Genomic DNA, 12860 nt, shown 5'->3' on the forward strand with positions numbered 1-12860 from the left:
CTCCTCAGCTTAAACTGGTATGTTTTTCTTAAGTGAAAATTTTTCACTCTTTAAATTGTTTTACTTCAAGGACAAAGTAACCAAAAGACACATGCTACATTTATCATATGGCTTAGCATAGCCTGCATTTTAATGTAAAGAAAAATTCTCTCAAAGCGGAAAAAAAACCTGAAGAGGTTAGCACATACATCCAAGGCTCACCACACAAATATGTCCCAAGGTTATCAAAGTATGTTATACCTACACAGGAACCTGCTTAGGACTGATGCATGTTAATTTAGCTTGGTTCAGCTACACCACACCCAGCCTACATTGCTGGCTGTTATGAGTTAACATAAATTGAGATTTACTAGTTGTTGTGAGCTTAACTGTATCCAGAAAGCATCCAAACCAGTTTAACTAAAACAGAAATCAGTTAAATTACTGCAAATTGCAGGTAAACAAAGGCTTAGCTTGCAAGCTCTGGTACCTCTAACTGGCTTCTTGTGCTTAAAAAGAAGTGGGTAAATTAGCAGGCTTACATGGTTGCAATTAGAACTTCCTCTAATGAAATGCCAGAAAAAGATCCCCAAAGCTTCTATTTATTGTAGCTCTTAGCTTACAACTAATTAGGCAGAGCCTCAAAGCTTAATAATCACTATGACTGGTAGTATTTACTGTCACAACAAAAGAAGTCAATTTCTATAAATTAAGAGAAAAAAGTGCAACAAAAGCCAACCCCATAGAAACACAGAAGTCATATAATAATGGAATTTTCCATTAAAAAGACAATGCTAGAGGGGAACTGCCCTGGCAGAGGATCATTAGAGTATAGAAGGCTTGCATTCAAATTGGATCTTCCTTCCAACCAACTCATGCATATAAAAATACCTAACATCTCAAAATAAAATAGATGAAAAGGCCATTATATCGTTGTCACTCTGTTCAGTTAAAAGTTTTTCAAAGATCAAAGAACCATACTGGGCCATGGCAGCAGGGGTCCAAGCTTATGATTTCTACTCCTCAGTGAGACTAAATGCAGCTACTCCTTTGGCATTTACAACTAATTTGTGATTCCTGATGTCTCTCTTTTTATTCACATCAAGAGATTAGATAAAAAAAGAATTGATTATAAATCTAGACATTATTTTATTCAGCTGGGATCAGGTGAAATCAGAGAGCAAAGAATCATGTTTAAGGGGATTGGTCAAGCTGATTATAGAACACTGACTTGAACTCCATGATTTGCAGAAAAAAATCCTAATGATGTATTGAGTAACTTCTCTTCCTCTACATGCACAAAGAAATCACGTGAATGCTGATAAATGTAGAAACCCATGGTAAGAGCCTGACTGATTGCACCTTCCCCTCAATTCAGTGTCTTGCTACAGGCTAGGACCAAGCCATAGGACCTCATGCCAACAGAAAGATTTTCACCAGGAGCGTGCACAGATGCATTAAGCCCTTCTAGGAGAGCTTACCTTGAGTGCAGGCAAGCTGAAGCCATCAGTCAGATTGTGTGCCTCCTCTTCGGAGACCTGCTCTTCACTCAGTCCCAGACCCAGCTCCTTAAAGGGGACCACACAGATGTAGCTGGTCACGTTGTCACTCTCTGAGTTCAGAGGGTAAGTTTAGCTGGAGTTAAGGTGGTAAACAAAGCCACTTTTGCATTACACACATAGAAAAGGAAAGAAATACTTAATAAGTTTCTTATTCCAGGCATTTTTTATGAAAGCACATACTTTCATCCCAAATCCACCTGAATCATGTTTAATTGAAAGTTTTGCAATGATTGTTTGAAGGACAAGTTTTAAAGGCTCTTACAAGGATGAGAGATAAGACACTGACAAAACACCTATGTCAAAATACAAACACATAAAAAGAAACTAAGTAGATTGATGAAAAACCCCTGCATCCCTTTTGAATAAGTGAAGCAGCTTACTTGTAAATGTTGAATTTCCAAGAGATAGTTCATGTCAATCTTAAACCAGAAATTAACAGAGGAATGAGAACAATTTTGCAATTTTAAGTTTTAAAGATAGCCTGTGTTATAGACTAATCTTAGGATGTGAATTCACTGAGAAGTCAGTCTGTGAATGGAATGCTCAGAGATCTTTACAGTAAAAGGTCTTTGATACTTCAGAGAGCTCTGTGAAGAACAGGAGCTCCCTGACTGTCACACCATTAACTTTATGGATTACATCACTCTAAAGACATTATGATTTTGGCAGGATGAGTGGCAAACTGATATCTATCAACACCATTCAGCACATTTAAAATCTCAGTAGGAGAATTACGTTTCTAGTCCTCAAAAATGCTTAAAAAGTAGGAAGCAAGCCAAATATAACTGATACCAGAAGACAAATAAAATAATTCATACCCTAGGCAGAATTTATTTTAAAACAGCACTGATTTTAGGCTAACCTCAGGCTGGGGAGGAATACTTCAAGATTTTTGCATGTTTTGCATGTTTTCTGATAGTTACCCAGTCACAAAATAGTAAAATTCATTTTAAAACAAGTCCTTAAACTTACGGCCGTAAGTACAAAATCACATTTGTTCCACAGAAATACATACATATATTTGCAAAGCATTAATGAAAATATGGTTTTCATTTAAAATATGGTTTTCATTTATAGCTTGATCTAGGAACTGAATGCTCTTATCTCTTGCATAAGCCAATTAGAAGCACTTATCTATTGTCCAACGAATGTGTTTTCTGGGGGAGCTACAAGTTCCATACGCTTTCACACCCAAATTTTTCATGTGTTAAATTCTCAAAGGATTGAACTTGCAAAAGTGATTTGCTCAAGAGACATTTAGCAGCTAAGTAGAAGAATATTGCATGAAAAAGTAATATTCTGTGTTCTAGGAAACAGTAAAGTGTTGTTGAACCCTGGAAAGACTGGGGACTAGAGTAACGTGAGACCAAACCAGTATGGTTTCCAGCACGAACTCCGCTTTATTTCGCGAGATGGCCGGTTAAGTACAGAGCAGATAGTTTACAGTAGCAGGTGCATTGTGATAGGCAGTGAGCATACAGGAGTATGTAAGCAATCTAGGATTAAGGTGGCTACGGAGATCTAGTGCCATTACCTCCATGCTGCGAGTGGCCATACCTTAACACATACGTAGCAGGAGATAAGGTTATCTGCCACTACGTACTCGGAACGTTCCGCGGCCTACTAGGCCCAGGCCTGAGGCCTAGTTTGGCCTAGTCTGGAATAGCTCAAATGGTATCTGTGAGCATATCATGCCCACGATACCTGAGAAACTCGGCCACAGTTCCCCCTTTTTCTTTTTGGGCTATCCAAACTGACGTTAAGGCACGGTCAGCTAATTTGCGCATGCATTGTATCAAGCAAGGCACTATTGTCAAAACTACTATGACAGCAATAAAGATCATTATACCAAAATGAATTAAATCCACAATCCACCCAGTGAGATTCCAAGACTTCAGCCAAGTGTCAAACGGAGTGTTCTCAACTACAAGATGTTTCATGTTGTCCCTCAACTGCGCTAACTGTTGATGTATCGACCGTGAGTGGTCTGATAAATTCATGCAGCACATGCCTTCAAACTCTTCGCATCCATGCCCCTGAGCCAAAAGAAGGAAGTCAATCGCGGCTCGGTTCTGGAGCACTGAATGGCGAATGCCACTAACATCTTCAGCAAGCTCACTCAACAACTTCGTCGTTATGTTAATCTGTTTCCCTGTCCAGCAGGCTAAATGTTTCAGTTGTGTGAGGGCTTGTGCTGAAGCAACTCCTGGGGCAAAAATGGATGCTGAGATCACGGCTGGAGGCTGCCATAGGGTAACGTGATCTTTGCAGTTGGGACCTAGCTGAGACATACTGCGCTTGACTCGTTGAGCCTTCCTTGGCAAGCCTAGAACCTGGTGAATGCTAGGTGCGAACAGAGTTAGTTTGCCAAAATAACACGGTCCTCCGACACTGTTTTGAGGTACTGTGGACCATGCTCTATCTCCGCAAACTAAAAAGATTCCTGGTGGCAATCTCTTAGCAGCTGTTGTCAATTGCGTGACAGATCTGACCCAACTATTACAATACTCAGAGTAATTGTAATACAAAAGTGAATGAGGGGACAGCCACGTAGCGTGGCCTTTCAATTGCTGCTCATCTATGATTAATAGACTAGAATTCACTGCAAAGCGCCCAAAGACAAGACAATAGTTTCCTGGCACAGAACCTAAGAGATCAAGCTCCTGAGGTTCTGGACCAGCCGCTCGAAGGTTTCGCGCTATGGCAGCAGCTTGTGGCCCTAAATCACCTTTTGGGTCAATCCTGACAGAAGTTAAAGACTTGAACTCTGCCATGGAGGTCAGTGGAACTCCAATCAAGCAGGTTCTAAAAGGATTGGATGGCGTCGCTAGAGATAAACAAAAGGAATCCTGTTTAGTTTGTTTGGCCCAAGTAACCCACATGTTCTCCCTTGTGTCAATGTCAAACATCCCTGCTCTTATTTTTACTACCACACTGATTAAAACCAACACCCTCATGCTTAACATTTCACCCATTGTGACAAGCACACAGTGTAGCACACAGGCTATCAACCTAAAACCCTAACCAATAACTTATCGTGCCTCTAAGTGTCACACAGCAACAGTGCAATGATATAGTATTAAAACAGTCAATTTTCAGCACTCTCCGCGTCTTCTTGAGGTGCTTCAGGTAAGTCGTCGCTGTCTCTGTGAGTGTCTCCGCCGGTTGGTATCTTTTCTTGTGGACACGCACGGGTAAAGCGACTCGGCACCCAGACAGGTCCTGCTTCTCCTGCAGAAACACACATATAACCGCGACCATTAAACAAGACTGGACTGGGTCCCTGCCATTCACCCGTTCGCATGTCCTTATGATATACGTAAAGTCCTGGAATTGCTTGTGGTCTCCCTTCTTTCACAGCCTGGTGGTGGATGACAACTGCAGGCTCTTCTCGCCCTTCTGCTAGGCATAAGTAATTCAAAGTGAACAGCACTTTAGATAAACGATTGGTCACATCTAGGTCATTGCCTTGCTTCTGCTTTGCGAGATACTCTTTCAGCGTCCGATGAGCCCGTTCCACAATGGCTTGGCCAGTCGGAGAGTGAGGAATCCCGGTAGTATGTTTGACTCCCCACTTTTGCAGAAACCTAGCAACTCGTTGTCCCGCATAAGCTGGACCATTGTCAGTTTTGATTTCTGCAGGCACTCCCATCACCGAAAAACAAACAGTCAAATGTCTCTCAACGTGCAGAGCTCTTTCCCCAGTCTGTGCTGTGGCCCAAATGAATTTGGAATAGGTGTCAATAGTGACATGAACATATTTCAACCTTCCAAACTCTGGGATGTGTGTTACATCCATTTGCCACAGTTCCAGGGCTTTCATTCCTCGAGGATTCGTGCCTAGGCCAAGACCTGGCCCGTGATGACTGCATTGAGGGCAGGCACGCACAATCCCCTGTGCATCGTTCATAGATATTTGAAATTGACGACGCAAAGCTCTAGCATTCTGATGGAAATTCTCGTGGCTGTTGCGAGCTCTGACAAATTTGCTTTCAGGAGGGACATGGGCAACGCAACTGACTGCAGCATCTGCCCGTGCATTGCCTTCTCCCAAACCATTGTTGCACTGATGACTACGAATGTGCATCACGCAAAAGGCATGCTGACGCTGTCTGAGTATGCTCCTCAGTCGCAGAAATAGTTCTCCGAGGCGCTGATTCTGAGTGGTCTTAATGAGTGCATCTTCGATTCTTTGTACCACTCCAACCACATACAAAGAATCTGACACCACATTGAGAGGTTCCTTATTCCAGGTTTGCAAAGCCCAACACACTGCTCCCAGCTCCATGGTCTGCAAGCTGTCTCCGGCTTCACTGTGGATTAAATGCTGCTTCCATTCTCCTTGCTGTTTCCACACACACACAGCTCTTTGTGTCTTTCGGCCGGCATCCGTATAAACTGTTCTGCCGTCCACAGGTGTCATGGAACACAAAGGCTTCTCCAGCCACTGATGGCGTGCAATCAGAGTCCACATCGGACCTTTTGGCTGTCGGTTGTGAACCACACCTGTAAAACCCAACAATGCTTCTTGCAGCTCCACAGAATGTCTCAGTCTCCAGTCCAGATCTTCATTTCTGATCGGAACACTGATATCTGCCGGTTCTTCCCCATCGATCTCTAAGATCCTATCTCTCCCTTTTCTGATGAGCATGGCAAGGGCTTCTGTTCTTGTCATAACACGACTCTTCGGCTGCACCGGCAAGAACACCCATTCAATCACCCCAGCCGTCGATTTTAACCCAGACTGGTGTTCCCCCTTTTTCTTTTGCCATTGAAAAATGATGGCAAACGGACAGGCATCTGCGTTGGAGAGGAACAGTGACAGTGGCAGGTGTTCTATGCGGCGAATGCTCCAACCCCGTTGCAGCTTCTCTGACACCTTAACTAAGGCTCGTTGCTGTTCAGGGGTACATTGTCGAAGGCTACTGGCATCATTACCGTGTAGCCATGATAGAAACGGTTGCAAGTCCTCATTGGTGATTCCTACAATGGGACGAACCCATTGCAGGTCTCCAAAAAGTCTCTGAGCATCATATAACGTTGAAATGTTGGTATGTAAAGTAATTTTCTGTGGCCGGACTTGTGCACTCGTGATCAGCCACCCTAAGTACTTCCACGGGGCTGATCGCTGTATCTTTTCCGGGGCCACAGTCAGACCACGATGTTTTAATTGTGTGATCAACCAGTCCAAGTCCTCTGTGGGCAGAGGCTCCTTAGTAGCAACAAGGATGTCATCGACGTAGTGATAAATCATTGCATTGGAAAAACGCTGACGAATCGGCTGCAAAGCCCAATTGACGAACATCTGGCACATGGTAGGCGAGGTACGACTTCCCTGAGGAAGAGTCACCCATTCATACCGTTGTGCTGGCGCTGCTCTGTTAATAGATGGCACAGTGAAGGCAAAGCGCTGAGTATCTTGAGGGTGGAGTGGGATCGTGAAAAAACAGTCCTTCAAATCGATGATGACAATGTCCCACCCTTGCGGAATCATGGTCGGTGCTGGCAAGCCTGGTTGCAAAGCACCCATCGCTTGCATCTGCTCATTAACCTTACGAAGGTCATGTAGCAGTCTCCATTTCCCTGATTTTTTAGGGATGACAAAAATCGGTGTGTTCCATGGACTCACTGAGGGTCGAATGTGACCTGCTTCTAATTGTTCCTGCACCAATTGCTTGGTAATTCGCAGCCTCTTCTCTGTCATTGGCCACTGCTCAACCCACACAGGGGCATCCGTCAACCAGGTGATTTTTAAAATGGGTGGCTGCTCTGCAGTGGCCACTAGGGAAAATGCCGGTCAGTGGTCAAAACCATCCCTATTTGGGAAAGCACATCTCTACCTAGGAGTCCTAGAATCTCTTGATGCATTGGCACAACATATAGATGAGCCACAACCACTTGTCCATCTTCAAAGATGATCCGAATAGGATCTGCACTTATTGAGGGAACAGTCAGGCCTCCTACACCCACAACGCGGGTATAGGGGGATGTCAAAGGCCAATGAGAAGGCCAATGTAATTTGTTAATTAAAGATATGTCTGCGCCGGTGTCTGGAAGTGGTTCGATGCCGATAATTTCATCGCCTCGTTGCAGTTTCACTGCAATCCGTGGCCGCTCGTGTAAATCCACTGTAAGGAAAACACTGTGTCCCATAGAGCCAAAGCTCTCAGCTCTGCCTTCGGCTTCCGCAGGCTGCTTTTGGGACTGACGACGTGGCAGGATGTTCTCAAAGGGGATGATCTGAGCAATCTTGCTCCCCTTTGGGATTGTCACAGGAGGCTGCAGGGCATAAACCATTACTTTTAACTGTCCAGTGTAATTAGCATTGATGACTCCTGGCACCACCATAATACCCTGTTTGCTCGTGGAGGCTCCTCCTAATATCAAACCTCCAGCTGAGGAAACTGTATTACAGATGGGTTCAGAGACATCAGTCGGGATCAGAGTGACTTCCTTATCTTGCAAGGTGACTTCTTCTGCTGCTGTTATGTCCACACCAACACTTCTCCACGCAGCAGGTCTGGTCTGTCTCAATGACTCTTTTTTGGGGTCTGGTGGGTTGAGGCACTGATTTGTGTCTTGGCGCGCTGCCTCGGCGCGCTGGCCGTGAAGTTTCCCTGTTTCCTGCAGACCTCTGTGGCATGAGTGTCCACATTGCAGTGTTGACACCAAACAGGCTTTTGGCAGGTCCGCCTGAAATGACCCATTTCACCGCAGCGGATGCACTGGGACTTTGCCGCTGATTTTTTGTTAGTAAAACGGTTGAAGGGCTTTCCCGTCAATGCAGCTGCGATAACATGTCCCTGTTGCTGCATTGCATTTTGCATTGCCGCTGTGAAAGCTGCTGTTTGGTTGGACTGTTCTGCTCTCGCTGCTCTCACCAACATTTCGTCCACGCCACAGCCTTGAGGGAGGGAGGCCAGAATGGTTTTCATGCGTGCGCTGGCGTTCTCAAATGCCAGAGAACGAAACAGGTGGTCTCGCACCTCGTCAGGCAAATCTGGGGCATCCCTCAATGCCGTAGAAAGACGATCTATAAATTGAGCAAACGATTCGGTGGCTCCCTGTTTGACGTTGGCATAGGATGGAGGCTTCTTTTTGTCTGGCACCAACAGCAAAGCTCTGTAGGCTAGTGACTGGGAGAGTTGATGGATTTCGATGGGAAAAGTCAGCTGTACATTCGTCGTGGCATAGGCTCCTTGGCCCGTCAGCATGTCCGGCTGAATCCCATAAAATGGATCTCCCACTATTTGATGCCTGTTGGCTTCCTCGGTTGCCAGGCGTCTCCACTCTCTTTCAAAAATGAGAAACTGAGATGGCGTGAGCAGAAGTGCTGCAATGTTAGAACTGTCAGCAGGGCACAAGAGATCAGCAGTGAAGATGTATTGTATAATACTTTTGGAAGCTTCCGCACGAATTCCATACTGACTAACTGTCTGCTTTGCAGATTGCAGTACTTTCCATTCATGCGGTTGCCACCTGGCAACGTTCTGCTCAATCACCACAGGGCACGCTATAACATTGGCTGCGTCAAAGTCCTTATCGAGGATGGCATGTTTTTTAACTTCAGCCCAGCGGTTCAGCAGCGGATCAGATTGGTTGGCAGGCAGCGCCATCTGCTGGGCATTGGATGGCAACGCCTGCTGGCTCTGTAATGATGACAGAGGTTGTATGGTACATGGTTTCTGCGGGAATGTTTTGGATAATTCAAATGTCCTTTGTTCCAGCTGACTTTGCCGGTTAGAGAGCTTAGCAAGCTCTGCTATAATTTGCTGCAGCTCCGTTGACCTCTGCGGCTTTTCCGGCGTTTGCGTCGCACAGCTGTTATCCAAGTCCAAAGCTTCCTCCTCCGAGTCAGATTCTGGCAGAGGACAGTGAGACGCTCGTGGATGGGTGGCGGGTCCCACTGATGCAGGCTGTGGGGGCGCAGGGATCTCAGGTTGAATCGAACTCGCGTTGTCCGATCCGGTCATGGGCGCCGCCATGTTCTCTGTTTTTGTTTTTGTCATGTGGGCAGCTGACGTCAGCTCCTGTTCCGGTGGGGAGGGGTTTGGCTCCGCTCCGCCGGTGGCACCGCCTCTGAGTCCGCCTCCTTGCTGCGTCACTTGTGCCCGCCCTGCGCCGCTGCCGGTCCCGCCTGCCTCCTCTTTCGCCACGCCCCTCGGGTCTGGCGGCTGGCTCGTCTCCTCCCCCACGCCATTCTCGCCGAACCGCGGCAAGGACACTTCCGGCCTCTCGCTCGGTCTCTCAACCGCATGGCTGGCTACGTCTACCACATCACGGAGGGAGGAACAGAGGGGGGCCGCATTCCCTTTCACCGGATGCGTGGAATTAATTCCGAAAAATCTCGCAACTCTGGATACTTTTTTCCGCTCTTCCGCTTGGGAAGGAACGGTCTCCGGTTCAGGAGAGCAAGGGGCCGTTCTCTCCAATGCGGAAATCGCGGCTTGGGCAGCTCTGCGCTCCGCGGCAAAGGTTTGTAGCGTATTTATAATTTTCTTCCACGTGACGCCTAACTCCGAACAGAGTTTTGCGTCTTTTCCCTGTGAAACTACCGAGTCCCACAGTAAATCTCCGATCTCCTTCCATTCTGTCTCGCTAAACAAAAGCGAGGGCTGCTGTAACTTTCCCTTCTTTTTAGCCCATTGGGCCAGCTGATTGATATCAGAATCTCTGATCTTTTCGCCCCGTTTCGAGACAATGGACGCTAACAGCTGCGTGGCAGCTATATAGTCGCGTTCCGTGAGTGAATCCATCCGCGCCGCTGCTCTTACCTTCTTTCCACTGACAGCAGGTGGCACTGTCGCTTTCTAATCAAACCAATCAGCCGACGCTCCCCAGCCTGCCTCGGAATTCCGGACGGTAGATCGCAAGCGACACACACACGTCCAAAATCAAGCGAGGGCTTCCAGCATTTAAGCTAATTAATTAACAGCATTGAAGCTAAATAATCCACAGCATTGAAGCTAATTAATACACAGCATCGAAGCTCTATATTTCATTAAAATCCAGGGCTCTGTCTCTAAGGTTCGGGCGCCACTGTTGTTGAACCCTGGAAAGACTGGGGACTAGAGTAACGTGAGACCAAACCAGTATGGTTTCCAGCACGAACTCCGCTTTATTTCGCGAGATGGCCGGTTAAGTACAGAGCAGATAGTTTACAGTAGCAGGTGCATTGTGATAGGCAGTGAGCATACAGGAGTATGTAAGCAATCTAGGATTAAGGTGGCTACGGAGATCTAGTGCCATTACCTCCATGCTGCGAGTGGCCATACCTTAACACATACGTAGCAGGAGATAAGGTTATCTGCCACTACGTACTCGGAACGTTCCGCGGCCTACTAGGCCCAGGCCTGAGGCCTAGTTTGGCCTAGTCTGGAATAGCTCAAATGGTATCTGTGAGCATATCATGCCCACGATACCTGAGAAACTCGGCCACAGTAAAGCAAAGTGTGCAGGATCTAAAAAACCACATTTCTTCCTCCTTTATCCCTAATGTGCAGAAAGGAAGAAGCCTATTAAGTGTTCAGGCAAAACCTTGCAATGGACATTAATTAGGATCAGAATATTCCTGTTGCCACCAGCAGCTGCCTCACATAAATGGTGTCTACTCTAACCTGACAGCATGCCCAGCAGAGGGAGCACACAGGATAAGGATAGTAACTCCATCAGAAATTGAACAGTCAGGTCAAAACCCTTCAAGACCACTCATCTTAGAGACCACTTGTACTCCTTGTTAGCCTTTTTCTGCAACATGGCATTTCCAACAGTATGCACACTATAAAAAGCAGTTTGGACACACATGGATTCCTAAGTCATGCTAAAATTAAATTTCAGGCAACATCTCAAATGCGAGGTTTGACCAAGGAGCCACTTACCCATACTGTGTCTCAGCCAGGGATTCCCAGTGGCTTTCTGCACCTCCTGCCTTGCCCTCCTCCACTGCAGCCCTTCCACTCCCATTTCTATCTGACAGATGAAAGCAGAGAACTGATCCCATGCCCCCATTAGTATCCTAAGGATCAAACATTTATAAAGTTTAAACATATACACACCATTATATACAGGAACACACTTCCTTAGTGCACTTTGATCTAGAAGTATTTTTAGCCTTAATGCCTTCTGTTAAAGCCAAAATACTAAAAGCCTGGCTATCTTAGATTAGTTAAATTTTTCTATGTCTCTGTGAAAATATTTCATTCATCTGTTTAACTTACACACCTTATTAGCTTGAAAGAAGAGAAGGCAATGCTACTGAATAATGAACTGTCAAATCCAGAATAAAATCCCCGTACAGTGATTGTCTAACCTCTATCAGGTTAGACACTCTTCTTTTCCTACAGAAAAACAAGAATGCTAATATATCCCTGTATCTACCAATTTAACATTCATACTTTAGTCTTCAAAATTCCCATCTAAAGACCTAACAGGAAGGCCTCACAGGATACCTGGGAAATCCAAGCTGCTCTTTTACAAAATTCTTGCCTGCTCACCAGGGCTGAGCTAAGAATGTGATGAACTGGCTGGTCAAGGAAGAAGCACTAAAGAATGCCCAAGTGTTTCTACTCATACCTTTCAGCATGGCAATTTAGACTTTTATAATCTCAAGAAGGTACTACTTTTTGTTTAGCTTACTTGTTTTCTTGTATGAACTTTCCCTCTCCCTAGTTAAAGGTATCTGTTTTTCTAACAGCTCATGATGCAGTAACTAAACCTTTAGAGCGGAGAAGGAACAAGTTTTTACTAGATTTACTATGGGAAATTTGCAAGTTTCCCTGTGCTCGGTGCATCTCAAAGACATAGAATGCATTTATATGCATTCCATTCTAATGGGGTAAGATACTGCTCCGTTTAAAATATTACTATCCAATGTCTGGTTTCATCACTAATAAAAAAATAACTTTATGCCTTGACAGCAAAGAATATCACTCCACATCAAAATCCAAGCTTTTTAAGTTTATGCGGTCCAATGCCCAGGTCCCACCTATCAAAAGAGTTCAAGGGAGATGGAGTATCAGACCATTCTGCAGGAGGAGGAGGTTATTGACACCAGCCAGTAACATAAGTTACAGGATTTCCTCCATCCAGCTTGTATACAATTACATCAGATTCCCATGATGCAGAACCCACAAGGCTCTTAAGAATAAAAGTATGAAGCAGCTAGCATGCCGAGGGAAGCACTGCCTGAGTTACCACACTATTCAGAGGGGGACAGTGCAGAGAGCTTTTGAACTGGTCTGCACGACATCCTGTAAATACTTAACCTAAAGTGCCTAATTTCTAGTTCAGGCTTTCAGCCATTGCATCCTGCTATAACCT

General features: G+C 45.4%; 1 protein-coding gene and 1 long non-coding RNA gene across 3 annotated transcripts in view; one reads left to right on the plus strand and one right to left on the minus strand.

Moving 5' to 3' along the window:
• The window catches only part of LOC134550049 (uncharacterized), a 59969-nt gene that overhangs the window by 40210 nt on the left and 6899 nt on the right, over nt 1-12860 (plus strand). The window lies entirely within an intron of this gene.
• VEZT (vezatin, adherens junctions transmembrane protein) overlaps nt 1-12860 on the minus strand; it is a 70028-nt gene that overhangs the window by 23385 nt on the left and 33783 nt on the right. For both annotated transcript variants that reach the window (XM_063396300.1, XM_063396301.1), the window contains exon 7: nt 1461-1608. In XM_063396300.1, coding sequence (XP_063252370.1) covers nt 1461-1608 — 148 coding nt within the window. The remainder of the gene's footprint in view (nt 1-1460; nt 1609-12860) is intronic.

This window comes from Prinia subflava, chromosome 4 (assembly GCF_021018805.1).
Source record: "Prinia subflava isolate CZ2003 ecotype Zambia chromosome 4, Cam_Psub_1.2, whole genome shotgun sequence".
Lineage (NCBI taxonomy): Eukaryota > Metazoa > Chordata > Aves > Passeriformes > Cisticolidae > Prinia > Prinia subflava.